General features: G+C 54.4%; 1 protein-coding gene across 3 annotated transcripts; it reads left to right on the top strand.

The window, feature by feature from the left end:
• Positions 1–1,959: 1,959 nt before the first annotated feature.
• ACVR1B (activin A receptor type 1B) lies at positions 1,960–17,661 on the top strand. Of its 3 annotated transcripts, XM_086478639.1 has the most exons (9): positions 1,960–1,989; positions 11,059–11,298; positions 12,584–12,832; positions 14,035–14,265; positions 14,656–14,823; positions 15,363–15,519; positions 16,014–16,138; positions 16,737–16,867; positions 17,048–17,661. In XM_086478639.1, the coding sequence occupies exons 2-9, from the start codon at positions 11,124–11,126 to the stop codon at positions 17,171–17,173; spliced, it is 1,362 nt and encodes a 453-aa protein (XP_086334765.1). In that variant the 5' UTR covers positions 1,960–1,989; positions 11,059–11,123; the 3' UTR covers positions 17,174–17,661. The 3 variants fall into 3 exon arrangements, with proteins under 3 accessions (XP_086334765.1, XP_086334763.1, XP_086334764.1); XM_086478637.1 differs by lacking the exons at positions 1,960–1,989; positions 12,584–12,832 and having other exon boundaries at positions 11,097–11,298; XM_086478638.1 differs by lacking the exons at positions 1,960–1,989; positions 12,584–12,832; positions 14,035–14,265 and having other exon boundaries at positions 11,097–11,298.
• The last annotated feature ends 3,026 nt before the right edge of the window (positions 17,662–20,687 follow it).

The following is a 20,687-nucleotide window of genomic DNA, read 5'->3' as shown; positions in this document are numbered from 1 at the left end:
AATCTTCCAGCCTGGTTATAAAAATACCCCCCAGACCCGTCATCCGACGCCGGCCCGTCTCGCCTGCCCGGCGGGGATGGCAGCGGGCGCCTGGGCCCACCCCGAGCCTCCCGACGACCAGATGCCACAGCCAAGGGGCGAGCAGGCGCCGGAGCCAGCACCATCCCCTGCCACAGCCCCCCGAGCCCAGCCGGGCACCCGCCCCATCGCTGGCACCCAGCGCGGCACGCAGGCAGCGGGTGCTGCCCAAACCTGCCTGCCCGGCGCGTTGGCAGCGGGGATGCCGCGGGCTCGGCGGCGGCAGCAGGAATTCCCCGGCAGGGCTGCGGTGCCCGGCGCGCCTCTTGCCGAAGGAGGTCTGGATTTCGCTGGGAAAGGATGGTCCAGGGGGCAACGTTCCCCTGGCCGGGCTGGATCTGCACCCCGAGAGCTCTTGGGGCTCCCCAGGATGAGGAGCTGTCAGCACCGAGCAGGACCTGAGCGTCCCCTGTGCCGCAGGGACCCACCGAGACAGGAGCTCCTGCAGCCGTGGTGGCCTGATCCTTCTCTGAGGAGCAGCCGGCAGTCCCCCTTTCCGAGCCCTTTTGGTCTTTGCCAACATTTTGGTGTTTTCTGGTGTGTTTTGGTGCACCCTGCAGCCGGCTCCAGCCCGCACCTCTCGCCGCCATCCCCAAAACCACCCCACGTTCAGGGCTGTTCGGACAGGACCGGGATGTTCAGCAGAACCAGCTTTGCTCCATAATTATTTAATTATTAAGATTTAATATATTTAATAAAGTGTAAAGCTATTTTATCGCTTAACACCCGCTAAACCTCCCCCCACTGGGCACCGGGGGATGCTGCAGGATGGGACCCCGCGGTCTGGTGCTTCCGCATGGCTTAATTTATTGCTTCGACACCGTGTAGCTGCCACATATCGCTCCGGCACCGCCGGATCCCGTAATAAACCTCATCCAGGCTCGTGCCAACCCTTTCCCTGTGCCCGCGAGGGGCTGGGGCTGCACTGGGGGGGCTGCGGCTGCTGGTCCTCCCGCTTCTTGGGGGCTTCACTGATCATGGTCCAGGGGTGAGGGCGAAGCCCCCCAGGATGAAAGGGGAGCTGGTTTGGGAGAGCACAGATGTCAGGGGGGTTTGGCCCCTGCACAACCCTGCAGCCACCCTGGCCTCGTCTTGTCCTGCCCTTGTGCCCTGCTCCCAGTTGGGAACTGGGAGAAACTGGTCAGCAAAAGGCAGCTGCTGGCCTTGGGCAGGGCTGGCGCTGGGGTGAGAGGTATAGGGGCGCTATGCCCAGGGTCTGGGGTGCCCTGCCTGGGGTCTGGGGTGCCCTGCCCGGGGTCTGGGGTGCTCAGCCCGGGGTCTGGGGTGCCCTGCCCGGGGTCTGGGGTGCCCTGCCCGGGCATGGCTCAGTCCCCACCATGCACCAGCTGCCCCAGGCCTGTGGCTCACAACCCCCTGCCTGCACTGCCTGCAGCTGCCTGCACGCTGCCCCCTGACACTGCACACACACCGTGCGCACTGCACACGCACGCTGCGTGCACACGCACACCGTGCACACGCACACGGTGCACCCCCTGCACCCCCGCAACACGCTGCAGGAGGGCGCGCTGCGCACACACCTGCACACCCACACACACACACACCCCCCCCGCACGCATACGCACACGTGCACAGCTGCATGCACACACAAGTCACGCATGCTTGCACGCACACCCTTGCACGCTTGCCCCGCTCTTGCCGCACCTGCCCCTTTAAGGCGCGCGGCGCGGGCCGCCCCCTTTAAGGCTGGCCCCGCCCCCAGGCCGCGCGCCGGCGCTCGCCCCTCCCGCAGGCGCTGGCGGCCGCTCGGCACCGAGGCCGCGGCGCTCGCCATGGCCGCCCCGCCGCTGCCGCCGCCGCCGCCCCGCGCCCGCCGACCCCCGCCGCTGCCCGCTGCCGCCGCCGCTGCCCTGCTCGCCCTGCTCCTGGCCGGGGCGCTCGGCGGGGCCCGCGGTGAGTGGCGGCCCCCGGGCCCGGCCCGCACCGGGCACAACATGGCGGCGTGCCGCCCCGCCCCCGCCCGGCGCCGTGAGGGGAACCGGGGGGGGGTGGGTGGGGGGGATGATGCTGAGGGGCACGGTGGGGGGAATCGTGAGGGGAAGCGGGGATCGATGAGGAGAACCGAGGCGGGGAGGCGATGCGGGGGGCTGAGGGGAGCGGGGGGCCAGGGGCGAGGCCAGGCCTGGGGGTTTTGACGGCCTGGGGGGGGGCTGTGGGGCGGGGGTTGAGGCCGGGGGTGACATTTCAGGGGGCGTCGGGCGGGGGGGGAAGGGGGTGCGAGAGGGTTTGTGGGCCTGGAGGTTTCCTCTCGGCTACGGGGAGGCCGCTGAGGGGGTTGAGGGGGTGCGAGCAGGCGGCCCTAGGGGAGACTGTGGGCAGGGTGGGCCCTGGGGGACCAGAGGTGGGTGTTTGAGGGTGGGGAGAAGGAAGAGGGGGGGATCCATGGAGTGGGGGCGTCCTGGGAGGTACGGGAGGGTCTGTGGAATCATCAAGGACTTCGTGTAGGGTTGGGGCCGCCGGTGCGTTGGGCAGCACCGAGCCCCCAGGGCGGCGGTCCAGCCTGGCGGGGGCGGGGGGCTTGCAGGGGGGCACTTGCTGGGCTGTGTGGTGTGAAGGGGACCTTGCGCTGGTTTGGGGGGACCGTACCCTCCACAGAGGGGATGGCTGCGTGTCTGGATGGGCAGCAGCAATTGGGGACGGGGGCTGGAGAGTGGGGAGCCCTGCGGTGCCGGGGGATGCTCCGAGGAGGCATATGCTCGCCTTGGCTTTGGCTGGGAAGGGACCTGTGGGTCTTCCGGCCTGTCTTGAGGAGATAACGAAGGAAACTGGAATTCACGGGCTTTTCCCAGAGAGAGGAAGAACTGGGGGGTCTGTGTGTGGTGGGGGCCCGGGCACACGGGTCACGGGGGGTGTTTGGCAGCCCCAGGAAGCAGGGGCTTGGTGTGGGGCAGGCGCTGGGAGGGTGGATCAGCCCCGGGGTGGGAAGTGCCACCATGTTGCTGCAGAGCCTCGGTCGGACCTCGGGAGTTTGTGGCCTCATCGCATCGGCCTGTTGACCCAGCCGAGGGGGGGCTTTGGCAGCCCCCCGTGCGCCAGAGATTGCAGTGTGCGCTTAATATGTAGCCTCTTGGAATCTGTGGTTGGTTGTTTGGGTTGTTTTTTTTTCAAAGAAACCTTTCTAAAACCCTGTGCCTCTGGATTGTAACAACTGTAAATATTTGTTTGGAGGGTGGTGAGTGAGGGAAAACTCTTTGTTTCGGTTGTTTGTTCTGTGGCAATCCTTTTTCTTTACCTGGGGGGGTGCAACTGCTGCTGGACGAGGAGTGAGGGCTATCAGCTCCGCGCTTTTGAAGAGGTTGGCCCTTTTCCCCAGAGCTGGATGGGCCCGAAGAATCTCTGAGCATCTGTTAGCAGGGACAGAGGACGGGCCCGTGGTGGTGGCCTCGCCAGCAGCTCAGGCTTTGCAGCACAGTCCGTCTCTCTGTGGCTATCGGGGGCAATCGCTGCTTGTGTAACGCAGGTACCTGTTCCGACAGGAACCGCACCGAAACATTTTTCTCCTCCCCAATCCTCTCGCCATTCGTGTTATGTATTACCAGCCGCCTGTCAGAAGGCAATAACTTTGTGTGTGCAGATCTGGACTTGTTAGCTGCAGAAAATGGCTTTAAACCCCACTGGGGCAGTAGGTTAGGGGTGTATTTACAAGTCCTGTTGAAGCTGGTAATACAGATGTACTTTAGGGGAGAGTGGCTGTGCTTTGTTTTAACCTAAAGTAAAATCCAGCCTTAGGAAAGTGTTCCAGCTTTTCTGTGATAAGTGGCGGAGCAGGACCAAATGAGACTTGTCGCATGTCTGCTCTCAGACTTTCACTTTGCATTTTGTATACAGCTGGTGTAAATTAAGGGGAAAAAAATAAACAGGAAAGGGCCAATTGACAGTAGTATCTCCTGGAAACTCCGCCGACTATCAGTGCCTTTGATGCGGGGCTCTGGATGGTTGGCTATTGTTTCCTCTCGGTATGTGCCGGGGTTTTTGTTCCTGCTGCCCGGTGAAAGGTGTGAGCCCAGCCTGGCTTCAGGGGCTCAGAGGGTGCAGGGCGGCAGGGCGCGGGGACCCTAACCCTGGGAATTGTTTGCTGCTTGAGCAGCCATGATGCGCGCTCAGCGTGCCTCCTCAGCCAGCCAGGGCTGCCCTTACTGTTGTGCTTTCTACAAGAGATCTTAACAGCTGCTTATTTCAGGGTAGGTTGGAAAAACATCCTAATTTCTGCAGTGCTTGCGAGCTGTGAACCTCTGTGTGCGTCGGTAAACAGAGTAGAAAACACCCCCCCGCTCTCCTTCCTTTAAAAAAAAGGAAAAGGGGGGGGGAGAAAAAAGGTGCCTCTGCAGCGATGGTTACAGAGTGGTTGTAGGTAGGCTTTGTTTGCGTGCGTGAAATACAGCAAAAGAATCCCGTGGGGAGCAATCTTGGGCCAGCAGATTTTATTATTAACACCTGCTTAAAATATTTACCCGGTTAAATCAGGCAAACTCCGCGCGGTCCATAAGTTACATCTTACAACTTTCCAAGAAAGACTTCTCTAACTGGAAATTAAAAACAGTGTCCAACAAGCATTCTTGAACTCCTTCAGCTCCTTGGCCAGACAGCTCGGATTTTTTTTTCCCTGGGTACGCCGGCCGCTGCCAGTAGTGGATGCTCCGGAAATTGCTGTTGCGAAAGGAGTGAAGTAAAACGTCAATTCTCTTAACAGCGAGCAAAGTTCACTGGGTGTTGACCAGTGGAAATATGTTCACCACCGCACAGCCAGCGTGGTTGTCTGAGCAGACCGAGGAGGAATCGCTCGTCTCGGAGAAAGCTGCGATGGTGCCACGGGGAGGAAACAGTCGCTGGTGCTGAGCTTGTAGAGTCAGACCCTGGTGCATGAGCACTGGGATGGGGTGGGAGCACCCTTCTTGTCCTCATTATTTAAGCCACTGGCTTTCCAGCCTCCCTTCTTATTGATTGTGGACCCATTTTTTATTTTTTTTAGTCAAAAAGCAGACTTTGCTGCACATTAAAGCCCCTCGACAAGGCTTGGTTTTCTAGCGCTGGCTGCCCTCTTGGAAATAACCTGGGGACTGCTGGGTGTCGGAATATAGACGGCGCATTAAACAACGCGTTATTTAGGCTCTGAAAAGCATGTGCCAGTGGCCTGAGAAAACACAGCACCAGGTTTTAAGTCTTGAAAGCCTTCCCTGATGACCTGTGCAGCTGCCTTGCCACGCGGCTGGTTTGCAGGACTTTCTGCCACAGTACTGGTATGGTATGGTAGGGCTGGCTCCTAAACTGGTTTCCTAACAAGTTAAAACACAAAATAGGTGTCAGACCAGAGCCTGGAGAGGGAGTTTGGAGCCATACGTTTGTTTTCCTGAGTTGAAGAACAACAGCAGCAGAAATGTCAAGGCTTCTTCTAATTAACCTGTTAATGATGAGACTCCTGTCAATTCACTTATTTAAAATTCATTCAGAAGCTCTCCTTTTGCACTACTTGAGTAGACGCAGGGAAAGTTCTTCACTTTAAAGGTGACAGCATGTTCTTCCTGCCTTTTTTTTTCTTTTTTCCATTTAGTGTATGTTTTCTAGTCAGCCATGGTGTGTTCATGTCAGGTTCAGCCCGTGCCAGGGGACTGCAGCCAGCTTGAAAAAGTCGGGACTCTTGTTTCCAACTTTAAATATCCTGGTATAATTTTTAGTTTCTGGATGACTTGCGTGAAAGTGCTTTTTTCGTAGTGCTTTGCAGCTAATTTTAACTCTGTTTCATTTAGCAGCAGGGGGGTCAGTAGATTTCATAAGCACCAGCGAGGAGCAAAGGAGATGTTGAGATCCAGGAGGAGGAGGAGGAGAAGTCGATGGGGCAGCGAGATGTAGGAAAAATACTCGAGGTGGTGGCATTGTCCCCTGCGGAAGGGCAAATCTGTGCTCCTGCCTTCAGCTCCTTTGTAAGGCAACAGGGGCGGTGTGAGCATCCAGAACTGGCCTTGCACTTGATTTTGGAGGCGGTGGGTGTAGGTGAGCTGACGTGGGGCTTAGAGAAGGTACTGGTGTGCTATACAAGGGGGGCGTTTTGGACTCGGATATATCCTAGATGGGGATGTAGGGACCCCGGCTGTTGACCCCAGGCAGCAGCAGACTTGAGGTGAATGTAATGGAAAGTAGGTCTTTGTTTTTAAAGTCTTCATCAGATGGTTTTGAGTGTCTTGAGGTCGGATGGCTGAAAGAGGAGCGTGAAGGGACTTGCGGAACAGATCTCTGCTCCCATGCTGCAAGGAAATGGATTTTATTCCTAACCTGCTCTTGGGCAAAGCACTCTGTGATAAAGGTTATTCTTTCTTTATTTCAGCACAGCATATAGCGAAACACTGAAAGGTATTTCTTTCTTCCAAGCGTGTTTACACATGTCCCTCTTCATTATAGCATCTGAAGAAACAGCAGAGGTACAAACCCAATTGTTTTCCATTTCTCTCGCTAACATTATGCTGCTGCAGCATTAAAACATCACTACCAGATTGGGCCTCATTAAGTTAGGTGCTGTACAGAGACGTAATAAATTGCAGCTCCTGTTCCAGAGCTGTGTAAAGGCTCAGCAGTCAGGGGAGTCATTGTTCTTCCAGCCTCGATTCAAACTGTTGAAAAAGAACAGCAGCTTACAATCTCTGCAAAAATCTGTTTATCTGGTAAATACGTGGGTGGTTATTGGCAATTTTACCGATGATCATCTTCAGGTTAATTATCTTAATACATCTTGATCAGGCAGTGTTTAGCCCTGAGAAAATGCCATCTTGCATAGCACAGCTTCAGGAGGTTTTGGGAAATGTATTCCAAAAGGTGGTTAACACCATTACATTAGATTTTGCTGTGAAACTTTCCCCTGTCTAGCTGCATAGACATCTTGACACATGCAGTCCTGCGCGAGAATAAATATGTGCAAAATGAGCTTAGATAGTTGCTGGGGAAAAAAGGGAAGTGTTCTTTGGCTGTCAGAGCTTAATATTTTAGTCTCCCTGGAGCCTCGAGCTCTAATCCACAGACCCCCACGTGTTTGTTTGGCTTCGTTTTGTAAATACTCGTTACCTTTAATGGGGAAATTTGGTACCAGAGGCCCTTTGCTTGTTTTCCTCTCTGCTGCGGTTGGTGCAGAGGGACACCAACACCTCCGTGCCCCCAGCTCCTGCCGGGAGCAGTCCTGCTGCCGCCCGCGAGCCGTCACCCTCGCGGGGAGCAGAAGCCACCCTTGGGCTCGGGGTGGTCACCCGAAGGAGCACCTGGCCCAGCGGCCCGGCCCTGGGCTGCGTTAGGCGAGGATGGAGGAGAGCTGGTCTTTTGGCAGTGCCGAGTGCCCGCGCTGGTTTTTAGGCAGAGCGGGGAGGCCGGCACCGGGCTGGCTCGCTCCTGCGGTTGATGTCACGACCGGCCGCGCTCCGCCTTGGATGAAATCGCAGGTTTGCTTCGGCATAAACCCCAACCTGATCCATCTGAGAGAGAGAGAACAAAGCTTTCGTTCCGAGGAGCTGCAGCTTAATGTTAGGCTTGTTTAAACAGCTTCTTTAAAGGGTTGGGTTTGTCTCTGAGCAGAATGTCAGCAAGTGTGCTGAGCAGATAGAGCAGGCTCTGCTGCCAACTTCTGTAGCACCTTTCATGCCGACTCATCCCCAGGCGTTCTGCGAGAGGGGAACTCGCTGCCCTGGCTGCTGCGTGAACTGCTCTTTTGTTTTCCTTTGCCCCATCTATTTTCTTCAGCCCAGTCAGTTTCTTTTATTAAGGAGATTATATGTTTTGCTCAATAGGAGCTTTTCTTCCCGAATAAAAAGAATGCTGTTGGCATGAAAAGTGCTTTTATGCGCTCCTGTCTCCTTTTGCTTCGCCCAGGCGTCCCCGGCTGCTCTCAGGAGCACCGAGAGATGCCTGGCGTGGGGCTCGGCGTACCTGTCCATTTTCTGCCCCCCACCCAAGGGGCAACAACAGTCGCTTTTTCCTGCCTTTCTGCTGTTACTGATAGGAGGAGAGTTTTTTCCCTTCTGGTTAATCAGACTTGAAATGCTGGACCCACGCGGGTTGCCCTGTAATTCTCCTCTCTGCCGGAAGCTCCCTGGTTCCCGGCGAGCCCCGGTGCAGACAGACCTTTCCTCCCCGGCACAGCCCTGCCCGCGGGAATGGGGCCCTTCTCGCCGCCGGCGGTGGGTGATGCTTAGGGAGGATACGGCTGCAGCAGTGGCAGACACATATCCTGGGCTTTTTCATGATAAAAATGAAGACAGTCAACTCCCGGCTGCGTGAGGGAGGCTGGAGCTGGGCTTCAGCTTCTGCCCAGGGATCGGACCATCTTTCCTAAAATTTGAGGGTGCCTGCCTGCAGCCTAGAGGTTACGAACAGGAATACCTGGAAAGCCCCTTGAGGGTGTCTCATGGAAGACGTAGAGAAGGGCACACGTGTGCTGAAGGCTTGGTTTTCTTTGTTCCTGCTGCTCGTCCTACTGTCGGGGGGTTTGAGGTGCAAATGTAAGAACTGATGTTAAAAAGAGAAGTTGTCTCGAAGCGGCAGCGGCAGCCACGAGGTGAGATGAGGCCGTGCTCTGTGGGGCATGCCCCTCCTCAGCAGGAAACTTCTGCTCTGTGCAGAGCAGATAAGGATCTTCTTACTCTGTCCCTGGGCGCTGGGGCTCTGGTATTGTAACCAGGTAAACTGATTTCTTTTTTTTTTTCTTTTTTTCTTTTTTTTTTTTTAAGTTCTACAGATGAAGCTGAGCAGATACAGCCAGCTCCTCTGCTTTCCTTGTCAAAGGGAGGCTTAGTTTCAGGCCAGATACTTCAATAAGGAGTTTACAAAACCAGTTTTATTGGTGCGTTGAAGTGTTTTGTTTACTTCTGAGCTTCTGGAAGCAAAACTGCCATAGCCTAAATCTTGGGTTTGAGACCTCTAAAAATGAGTCTAGCAGGAAGACGGTGCAGTTTTACTGTATCTCAAGTGGAAAAGAACCTACATGGTGAAACATGTGGTTTAGATGTTTTAATTTGTAGCTTGAGTTTTTGATAAAGTAATAAAGGAGATGCTTTAAAACACTCTTTCCTTTTAAGTGTACTTGAAGGTAGGAATGTGCCCTGGCTGCTCTTTCCTGTCTCATGTTTTCATAAAATCTCCATTGTAACCAACCTTCGTTCTCCCAAATGTGCGTATTTTTCAGAATTGTCTTTTCTGTGCTCTGCTGACCACTGGGAAATGGTGTACACGGAGCTCTTTGAACATTAGTGGACTTTTTTCCTTTCATTATAAAGTTTCTCCTTAAAAGCTGTGTAACCCCTGGGTACGGTGCTCTCCACCCTTCTCGATACGGTCCAGTCTCAGGGTCTTCCCTGTCCATTTTCTTTTCTATGTCCCTTTTCCTTGGCCTGTGCTAAGAACATGGGACTGAGCTACACTTGCTCGTGATGCGTTTTAAAGGCTGAACAGCTCGTATGGGTTTTACTGGCTGTTTACTGCTTCTGCAGTTTTGGATCTCTTGGTCTGCATGTAGCCTGTCTGAAACGCTGCAGCCCCCCTTGGAGCTGTTACGCGGCTCACAACAACAGCTCGGAAGTGAGGAGCAGTGTCCGGAGAGAATTAAGTGAATAGTAATACCATTAGCCTAACCGATTTACCGAGGACTCTGGCGATAAGGGATAATGGGTGTCTTCCTCCTAAACCAACCCTGAAGCTGATCAGGACCCGCTTGTTTTTCCTTACGCTCGAGGTAACGTGCCCCCAGCAGCGTAACTCTCCACCGTGCTTTGGACTGTGCGCTGGGAGCAGGAGGCTCTTCCCGTGCCCTGAATATCCTTCAGTGCTGATGCTCCTTAAACCTGCCGGTTGCCAGAGATGGTGTGGCTGAGAGCTCGGCGTTCCCCTTGCCCCACGGGACGGTGGCTCACACTCACGAGTGTCAACAGTGACTTTGGTGTGTGTCTTCAGACCGAGCGGGTCCAAGCGGAGGTAGAGGGTTTAGCTGTCAGACTGGGGAGCGCTCACTGTGGCGCTTGTATCTTTTAAAACACGAATTCAGACTCTCTCTACCTGAAAGACCATTTCTGCAGCGGGTAAGTACATGTTTCTGAATCCCTCCGGGGAGGCTGAAAGATCTGATGAAAGCTGAAGAAAATACTGCGTGCTGCTAAACAAGCCCCACCCTTCTTCTTGACATTGTTGTATTTGCTCTTTGTTCCCAAGGATGGCGATGCCTGGGGATTTGCTTACAGTTTTTCAAGCAGCTTGAGAAAAGCACAGTGACAGCTGGGAGGCAGAAAAATGTGGGAATCTGCCTTGGAGTTTCTTCTCCACTCTTTACCCAAATAATATTCGTGGAGAGCAGGCAAAAAGCCAGGAATTTATTTGACCCAAGGTAGTGTCTCTGATCAGGAAAGCAGTTACTAAGTGAGTGACTGATCTAGTTGGATGTAGAGCACTTGGCTTGTGGAGTTGGTTTGAATTGGTTTTGTTTTGGCATCTGCCCACTGCTTGTTGTGCCCCGGGAGCTGGGGCGGTCGTCCCTCGCTACCCCACAGTGGGCAGCTCGTCTTTGGCGTCGCCGAGGAAGCCTGGACGGCGAGTTTGGGTGAAGACAAGTCTGTCTGAAAACAAGGGATTGTTTTCAGTTTACATTCTGACCCCAGGTTGCGTTGGGAGTGGATCTCCGTAAAATCTTGCCTGGTTTGCAGGGGGTGACTTGGGTCATCGCAGTTAGTGGCTGCGACAGGGGCAGGAAGAAGAGCTGTCTGGACAGTCATCTTCTGGAAAGGCTCCTCTGCTTCCACATTGTGTTTTGTGCTTAAATCGGGTTCTTGCGGGTCTGAAGTGCCGAGTGTGACTTGTTCTGTTCCTAAAGCCGCTGCTTCCTGAGGCTCAGAATGGGCCGTTCCCTCTGAAATGGGCAATTTAAAGGGGAAAGTTTTCTCTTGTCTGAGCGTTTGGTCTCTGGTGGGTTTTAAGGAGGCGGTCTTGGTTTGATTTCTGCAGCTTTGACGTGTTTGTGCTCTGACTGCAAACAAGCAAACTCCACCTGTGAAACGGACGGCGCGTGCATGGTCTCGGTCTTCAACCTGGATGGTGTTAAACATCACGTTCGGACCTGCATTCCTGAAGCAAAATTGATTCCTGCTGGGAAACCCTTCTATTGTCTGAGTTCAGAAGATCTGCGCAATACTCACTGCTGCTACTCTGATTTTTGCAACAAAATTGACTTAATGGTTCCCAGTGGTGAGTAGAGAGCTGAATAAATGGTCTGTTTGAAGTGGGGAGGAGAGAAGCTGTCTGTTTGGGATTGGGAATAAGGAGGTCTCAGCCCTGTTTTCACTTCTTCCCTTAGGTTGCTGTGTGAACTTGAGCACTAGGTTTATTGCCTTGATTTGTAAAGTGGAAATAATAACAAACTACTTCAAATTAAAATGTGAAGTTGCTTGAACTCCCCCGTGGCCGACAAAATGTCGTCAGATGACGGTGTTATACTTTAGGGTAGGAGAAGCTTCCGAAGTTTGGGGTTTTTTGTCCCACCTGCGCTCAGTAGCTCTGTACGCTGAGACTCGTCTCACCTTATCGGCCCTGCTGCTGGTATCCTACAGGCTCCTGAAAGCAGCAGCGATGTTCATCTGCATTAAATGCAAGCTGCTGCGGCGTGATCTGTGCCTGCAGTGGGCTGCGGACGGCGCCTGCTCCCTGGACGCAGCTCGGGTCCCTTTTCTGGCGCCGAGTCGCCCTGTAGCCTGCCTTTCCTCAGCGAGGGGGGCTCTCCTTCTAGGACTGCAGATCCTTGCAGTGATGAGCCACGAGTAGGGGAACGTTGCAGCAGCTTCGGGGTGAAGCGTGTGGGGTGGAGGGGTGCCCGGCCTCTGAATGCGCGAGGAGGAAGCAGCCCTGCCTTTGAGTGAGGGTGTGGGAAACACCTCTGCTTCTTTCTCATTCCTGGGACGCAGAGGGCATGTGGTGCTTCCTCATACCTCGTTACTCCCTGTTTTGGGCTGTTATTTAGTGGGTTGTATGAAGACTGCAGTATCCATTTCCCTTGGGGGCAGTGGAGAGGCCTCATCTGGTCTCAAAAAGACAAATAAGTGTTGTTTTCAGGTACGAGTCTTCACTAGTTGTTACAGGGAGAAGGGAAAAGAGGGAGAAATGAGTCCTTACTGGCTGGTGTTTTTTCTCCCACTCAGAGAGTTCAGGTGGAAGGTAAAATGCAGGCTGTTCTACCAAATCCAGCCCAGAACAGGCTCCTGTCCACTTTTAAATAGCAAGTGCCAATAATCCCTAATCCCACAATGGAAGCACCACCTTCTTTTGGAGGTTTTAGCTGTAGTTTGCCTGCCTGATGATTGATCAGTCCCGTGTTAACACTGTTATTTGATGTGTCCTCTACCATCCTGGAACAAGCTAAAATTGTCCAGGCTCTGAGAGGATAATTAAAACACAAGAAGAAAGTCCTTAAAGAACGCTTGTGAAGGAGTGATAATTTTCTAAAAGTGTCTGTTTTTCTCCTCCCTTTCCTCTCAAGGACACCTGAAAGATAACGAACCCCCGTCGAGCTGGGGTCCTGTGGAGCTGGTGGCGGTGATTGCCGGACCTGTCTTCCTTGTGTTTGTTGTCATGATCATAGTAGTCTTTGTTTTTCATCACCACCAACGAGTCTATCACAACCGTCAGCGGCTGGACATGGAAGACCCCTCTTGTGAAATGTGCCTTTCGAAGGATAAGACCTTGCAAGATCTCGTCTACGATCTCTCCACCTCTGGCTCTGGCTCAGGTAGTAAGACGTGACTGGGAATGACGAAGGAGAGCTTGTGATGGAGCGTTCTGGGCTCCTGGTTGCCAAAGCTTTGCACGGCCTTGAGGCCGTTGCCTCGTCAGCCTGTTCAGGTTGCCCTGTTCTGGGCGATGTGGAGGGCGTGTTTTAAATTCGGGTGTGCAGTAGACGCTGCAGCGACAGCCCCATGTCAGTGTTCAGTGCTTCGGCTAGGTAAGAGCGATAGTTCAGCTCCTCCTGGGCTGCTGATGTGTAAGGATGGTTTTGGGTAGCTTCCCTCCTTTTCTGCGAGAGGGAAACTCGAACGGCTGCATCTTGGAACTGGATTTGGGTTGGAAACAGGACGTCAACTGCTAACCTGTGGGTTGTTGGCTTTCAGAGGAGGCTGCAGGATGTCACCTGCGTCAAAGCTGGCAGGAAAATGGGAAAAGATCCCAGCAGCTGAAAATTTTACAGTGTGCAAGTACTGCATTTGTACAGCCCGTTTCATCCCAAAGAATCCTCGGGTCCTCTGAAGTGGACGATGTTCGCTTCTGTAGCGCTTACAAGAAATCACCCCCAGAGTAGGTGGGGAGGTCATGGTTTTATCCATGACTTTGAACTGTGACAGCAGTTAGGTTAAAAAAAAAAAAATAGGAATTTTGCAGCAGATGAAAACTGCAGGATAATCCACAGAGGCAGAGAATGTAACAACCTGATATTTGACCAGGGAATAAACCTTCAGCACCACACTTGCTATATATAAAATGTTTTGGGATCTCTTCGGTGCTCAGATCTCTCAGCAGGTGAGCTCTGTGGTTTACGTAAGAGGTGGCAGTTCTGTCGGGGCTCCTTTCTCGTGAGAGGATCTGGGGGTCCTCTGCTTTCTAGCAGCGTCTGTCTTCATCGGGTTCCGTTCTTTGCATATTCAGGCTGAAGTTACTTTGATCTGCCGCAGAGCAGAAGTTCCCCAGCTGCTCTGTGCCTCAGCACGGGCGGGTTGCGAGCTGCTTCAAAGCGATATGCAGATGCTGCCCAGGCAGCCAAGTGCTGCGTCCTACGCAGGAGCTGCCACCGTTTGCTGCTTTGGGCCTTGCTTAGGCTGCTGGTCGTTACCAAGTGTAGAGCCTTCTGGGTTCGATGCTGCCCTACCTCAGACTCCGGGGTTTCAGGAGTTTCTTTTGCTGCCACAGGCATTCATTCCTCCGATTTCTTGCCCCTAGGTTTGCCCCTTTTTGTCCAACGGACTGTGGCTCGGACGATCGTCCTTCAGGAGATCATTGGCAAAGGCCGCTTCGGGGAAGTGTGGCGTGGCCGGTGGCGTGGAGGTGACGTGGCTGTAAAAATCTTCTCGTCTCGCGAGGAGCGTTCCTGGTTTAGGGAAGCAGAAATTTACCAGACTGTTATGCTGCGACATGAGAACATCCTGGGATTTATTGCTGCGGATAACAAAGGTAAAGAGCGCCTCAGTCCTGCGAGCAGAGCCTTCAGCGCGCGGTGCAGTCTGCTCTTGGGAATTGCGTTTCTTCACTTGGATTTACAATTAAACAGCTAAAAAGAACTGTCAGCATGCTTTTCAGATAGCTGCCGATTTGAATGTTTCTTGCCAAAAGATGGTAAAATTACTGCTGTTGTTGAGCGACGCAGTGGTGCGTTAGCGGTACCTTACCGAGGCGTGTTTTGCCTCAAAGTTCTTTACCTTACTTGCCCCCGGGTTGGCTGTTGAGCTGCAGCCTTGCCCGGCAGCTCTCCTCTGTACCAAAAAGCTGGGCTGCGCGATGCTGGCTGGTTGGGTGCCGCGCCTGCGTGGTGCCCGTCTGAGCACAGCCTCTTTCCTGCTCCAGATAACGGAACGTGGACTCAGCTCTGGCTTGTCTCCGATTACCACGAGCACGGGTCGCTCTTTGACTACCTGAATCGATACACGGTGACTATCGAGGGGATGATCAAGCTCGCCCTGTCTGCTGCCAGCGGGCTGGCCCACCTGCACATGGAGATTGTGGGCACTCAGGGTAAGAGCAAAGTTTGAAACGGCGCCGGGCATTCTCGAGGGGAGAATAAAGCAGAATTGATGAGGGGGGTTGATGCGTGGGACAGAAGACACCGGCTGAGCCAGCCCGGATTCATCTGGTCACTATTGACCAGAAACAGCCTGCTTTGGCTGGCTGCAAAGCGCGTTAGCCTTGCCCCAGCTCCTGGGCGTTATATCGGTGTTCCGCATCCCCGTCCTAGAGCTGTTTGGGTGGGACGGTAGCGCAGGCAGCAGCAGAATTATAAACTCCTTAACGTCCCCATCAGCGTGTGTGCGGCCTGGGACGGTGGAGTTTATGTCCCTCTTGAGGCCTCTGGGTGTTACTGCACCAGCAGAGCCTGCGAAGCGGAGCCTTCGCCTGCCGCAGGCCGCCGGCGCTGCTCTGGTCTCCAAACAGGAAAATGTGTCGCAACGCTGCGAGTTTAACTCACGCCCTGAAATCCGGTGCTGCCTCTGCGCCAGTTTGACTAATAGTTCACCAGACCTTGACCCCTGCTGCTTTTTGTTTTGCTCTATTAGGAAAGCCTGGGATTGCTCACAGAGACTTGAAATCCAAGAACATCTTGGTGAAGAAGAACGGCACGTGTGCCATCGCTGACCTGGGTCTGGCCGTCCGGCACGATTCGGTTACGGATACGATTGATATCGCGCCAAACCAAAGGGTTGGAACCAAACGGTAGGAGAAGGCGTCGGACGGTGACTAGCGATTGCCTGGGCTGCCGGTTGAGCGCTGGTGGAATTCTCTGTCTTAGGCGTTTCCGAGGGTCTCGCAGAGGGTCAGCGTTGGGCCCAGGTTGATGCTGAAGGGACGTCAGTACCTTCGTCTGCCGGTGCCATCAAGCTGGGCGGTGCAGGCCAGCTACCTAAGCTCAGCACCAGGGAGCTCGTATAATACTTGACAACAAGCTCGGCACTCTCAGAAGCCTTTTGGGGCCTGCTGTCTGGAGCCTGATGTGCTTTTGGACGTTTTTACCTCTTTCCCAACTTGCTGTTCTTCCTGAGTTATTTCGTCCGCTCTATGAGACCACGGGGCCCAGTTCTGTTCCGGAGAAGGCTGTGCAGAGCGGAGTTTTGTCCGCTGAGAAATGCTACGTGGGAAAACTCGCCATTTACTGTCTTCCAGAGAATCCCCTCTCAAAATTAACTCGCTGTTCCTTTTCTGTTCCGCAGATACATGGCCCCTGAGGTCTTGGATGAAACCATTAACATGAAGCATTTCGATTCGTTTAAATGTGCCGATATCTATGCCCTGGGCCTGGTCTACTGGGAGATTGCTCGAAGGTGCAACGCAGGAGGTAAAAGCCCGTCGGCTTGGCTCCCCTCTGGCTTCCCCAGCCTTGGTGTTTCTGTAGATCAGGTGTTTGTGAGGTTTGAGGGCCCCTGGGGAGCAGGGCTGTGGGAGGACACCACGGGGGGAGCGGACAGACCTGACCCTTGTGGGGAAGTGGGGGTTAATGCTCTGGCTGACGTTCCTTTGGCTGGGTTTTAAGGAAGAGGTGGTGCCCGTTGGGTGGGTGACTTTCTGCCCCCGAGTCGGTATCAATGAGGGTCTTGGCACGTCCGGCTGCGGGCAGGAGCGCAGCCCCGCGGTGCGTGTGACAGCTCTGCTGCCTTCGGCTCCGTCGAGGTTCGGCGGCCCTGCCTCTGTGCTGGGAGGTGTTGACCGCGGCACGCTGACTCTGTTCCAGTTTGGGCAGCTGCATTTTATTTCCCTGAATTTTTCTTGTAAACTCAAATCCCAGATTCTTCATTTCTGTTCTAAATAACTGCAAAGTGTTGACGCATCTCGGCAATGAGTCACGCAGTCCAAAGCAGTGTGGGCCTGCCTTCAGCGAGCGCTGGGGCGACGAGCCGTTCTCCCAGGACTTGCATTTCCCCTTCTCTGCCTTGCAGGTATCCATGAGGAGTATCAGCTTCCGTACTATGACCTTGTACCCTCTGACCCTTCCATCGAGGAGATGCGGAAGGTCGTATGTGATCAGAAATTACGGCCCAATATCCCCAACTGGTGGCAAAGCTACGAGGTAAGGTCTGCTTTCATCTTCCCGTCCCGTTCCCCCTCGGTGAGGTGAGTAAAGAGTAAGGACTGCAGACTGAGCTCCGGTTTCGGGAGGTGTGGAGGCTGGATCGGTGTCCGGCCGGGCAGCAGCAGACCGACTTGGGGGCGAGGAGAGCACTGACATCTGCCGTTGTTTCTTGCCTAGGCGCTCCGGGTGATGGGAAAGATGATGCGAGAGTGCTGGTACGCCAACGGAGCGGCTCGCCTCACCGCCCTCCGCATTAAGAAAACCCTCTCACAGCTCAGTGTCCAGGAAGATGTGAAAATCTAGGCCCTGAGCCCCAGCAGGAGGAAACTGCACAAAAGCTGCCATGCTAGAGTAGACGTGTGATGGAGGCCTACCTCGTGTTTCTGCCCAATCTACTGCTACAACCAGACAGCGTGACCTACAGGCTGCTAGGTGGGGTGACGGAGCCGGTTGAATCGCTCTCTTCCCTGCTTGGGTATGAAACAATCAGAAACCTTTATGATCACCTCCTGACAGCGTGAAGACTTGAGAGGGACTTAACCTGAGGGATCTCAGCCATGATTGTAACTCTCGTTTCTTTAATGGAAATCCCTGTAAAGTTCAGCGCGTGCCGCGCGCCCGTCGGCAGTGTACGAGGCCGGGTGCTGGGCGCTGGGAGTGGGAAGGGAAAGGGAAGGTTTTCTTGCCGTACTCTGAGGATTTTTTTTTTTCCAGGGACTGGCACGTTAATGCAGGAAAAGGATTTGCAAAACAAATGGTGCTCCCTTCTGAGAGGCTGAGCCTGAACAGTTTATCAGCTTCACGAAACTGTTTCCCTCTTTATTTTTTTTTTTTTTTTTCCTTCCCTTTTTTTCTTAAGCTTGAAAAATTCTTGAGTCCAAACCCAGAACCCTGACGGGCTGTCGGTGTGCGCCGTGGTGTATGCATGCGCGAGGTGCGCGTGTCCCCTGTGCCTGTTCCTCTCCTCCCGTAGACGTGCGGTGTCTGCCCGTAGGGTGGCTCATCTCTGTTCGTGCTTTCTGTGCATGTGCAAATCTCGAGTGTCCTGTGCTTGAGCTGTGCGCGCTGGTGCTCTCCTTGGTGAGTAGTGAGCATTGTCTGGCTTGGACGGGCTGCTTAAAACCAGATCCTGGGCTCGCCGATGGGCGCCGTGGCTTCCCATCAGGTTGCCTCACTGCCACCCCCTCCCTTTTTTAAGACAAAACAAATGAGGAACTGACTTCACTCCTGGAATCCAGGCGTTTGGGGTTGTTTGGGTTTTTTTTTGTCTTGAGCCCCTGGGGTTTGTAGTTCTCGGTAGGGTGGAGAAGAGAGACCCGGGGCCGGGGCGAGGGGAGATGCCACGGAGCTGAGATGCAGGTCAGAGCTAGAGCAGGCACTGCGCCCGGCTGGAAGGAGACCAGCCTGGGGGGAAACGCGGGAGACCATCCTCGTAGGAGCGCAGTTCCCAAGCCCACCGCCCCGGCACCCTCCCGGGCGCGCGGGGCAGCCTGGGGCCTGAGCCGCAGCGGGCCTGGGGGTGCTCCGCGCCTCCCGAGCAGCGCTCGGCAGCATCTGCCGGCGGGGGGTGGGGTTGGAAATCGATGTCCCTCTTTTTAATATACATATATAAATATCTCGTAATCTGGAAGTGGCTGTGTATAGCTCGTGGGGTGGGGGGAACTGCATGAATTTTCTTTTGATTAAATGCCGAATCAGGGTGAAGTAGAGTTGGTTGGACTGTTGGCTACAGGTGGGCCCAGGAAGAACGGAGGTAGCTGAGGGCTGAGCCTGGGGTGCTGGTGGCAGCACCGAAGGTAGCCTGGGAAGTGCCGGGTGCTTGGTGGTTAGGCCAGGATCTGCGGTGTGTAACTCTGAAGCCATAACTTTTAACTGGAGTGGTTTTGATTATTATTTTTTTTATTATTATTTTATGGGAGGGTCTGGATTTTAACTTTTTTTAATATTGTTAATTCTTTATAAGAGAAGAAAAACAATCTATAATTATTACCTCTTGACCTGTTTGTTTGTAAAGAAATCACTGCAAAAAAGAAAAAAAAAAAAAACCACCACCAACCAAATGCACACAGCTCGATTTACACTGGAACTGTTTCTACTCAAACCTTGCGCCTGCTCTGTAAGGTGAGGTTTCATCTCGGCTCCGGCCACCGGGGTTAACGTTGTTGTTGTTGTTTGTTTGGTTTTTTTAAACACTCTGTTCTTGCTGTCTGTGTACCTGTCCGTGTGTCCGTCTTTTCCCCAGACTCCCGCTCTTGTCTGTGACTTTGTGTAAAGTGAGGAGTGTGGTTCTTGCATCGTGTTTGGAGCCGTTTTTTGCGTCCTCCCGGGGAGTTCCGCGGTCGGGCGGCGCGGCGCTGCGGCGGGAGGGCCGGCGGGCTTGGGGCCGGTTGGTGGAGCAGCGTGGGGTGTGCGCTTTGTGAACGTCCAGCTTCCCTCCCCGTCCCCGTCTGTTCTGACTCGTGTCTCAGCCGGAGGTCACCGCGTGTCTCCGGGACCGTGCGTCCCTTAACCAAACCCTTCTGCGTTTAGAAACCGAGGTGGTGGTGGTGGGCACTTCACAGATACCCCAAGGACCCTCCAGCTGCTCTCGCGGGACCTGGCGCTGGCCCCTGCCGGCGGGTTGGGGACGAAGCCGTAGCGCCTGTGAGGGAAAGTGCCGTAGGAGAGCCCGTCACGCCGGTAGGTACGTCTGCCGCGCGCTCCTCCGCGGGCTCTCGCTTCCGAGTACGAGTCTCCCGTCCCCGTGAACTGCGCAGGCTGTGCCCGAGGACGCTGAATCAGCTGCGCCCCTCGCACGGACGCCCTCGCCCACCCCCTCCAACTGTAGCCACACATGCATCTGCCTCAGCGCTAAACCAAACAGCAGCCAGCGGCGCGGTGTCAGACCCGGTGAGGTTCGAAGGGGTGAGGGCAGGATGACAGGGTGTCCCCTACGAGCAGGACTGGGGAAGAGGCCTCGTGGGTGGGGCGATGCCATCGCGAGATGGTCAAAAGCGAGGAGGAGCCGAGGTGGGAACGCTGCCTATGTAGCATTTACACAGCACTTTTCATGCAACCCCGTGCCGGGGAGGCGCAGGGCTCGCTTCGCTGACCGGTAGCAAACGTAGGGATCGCTGCCCGGCTCAGGGGTGGCTGCAGCAGCTGTGGGGCAAAAAAAAAAAAAGAAAATGCAACCCTGCAGACAGTTCAGGACAAGAGCCCGGCGACGCAGCTCGGAACGAGGAAGGGAGGCGTCAGATACTCGAGGGCAAATCGTGCAGGGGGGAGGCAGAGGTGCGGAGCTCGTGCTTCTCGTCCGTGGCGCGGGGTTCATCAGTGGTACGCTGGCTTCAGAACAGATCTCTTGGTACTTCTCTGCCCCTTTTATTTGTTTGGTTTTGTATATTTTATTAGAAATGGACTGTAAAATAGCCACTTAGACACTTTACCTCTTCAGTATGCAAATGTAAATACAATGTAATATAGGAAATCTTTTGTTTAATATAAAAACAAGGCTGTCGATTTCTGCTGTACATTATTAAAAGTTTGTTTTATTCACGTGAGGTGTTGGAGTCTCTCGCGGTTTGCTGCGAAGGGTCAGCCGTGGCGTAGAGGGGTGGGAACCGAGCAGCGAAGACTGGCTGAGCTTGGAGTCCCCCAGCCCCCAGAGGAGTGTCTGAGGGGGCTCATTCACCCGCCGCTGCAGTAATCTCCCCGGGAATCCTGCTCGGCAAATCCTCATGTCGAATATTCCCCCCTTCTTCGCGGAGGTGCAGCTTCCATCGCCTGCCAGGAGGTGCCTGGATCGCAGCGGAGGTGGGAGGAGGATGTGGCAGGG

This window comes from Leptosomus discolor, chromosome 27 (assembly GCF_034619465.1).
Source record: "Leptosomus discolor isolate bLepDis1 chromosome 27, bLepDis1.hap2, whole genome shotgun sequence".
NCBI classification, from domain to species: Eukaryota; Metazoa; Chordata; class Aves; order Leptosomiformes; family Leptosomidae; genus Leptosomus; species Leptosomus discolor.
This window is presented reverse-complemented; position numbering and strand designations above follow the sequence as displayed.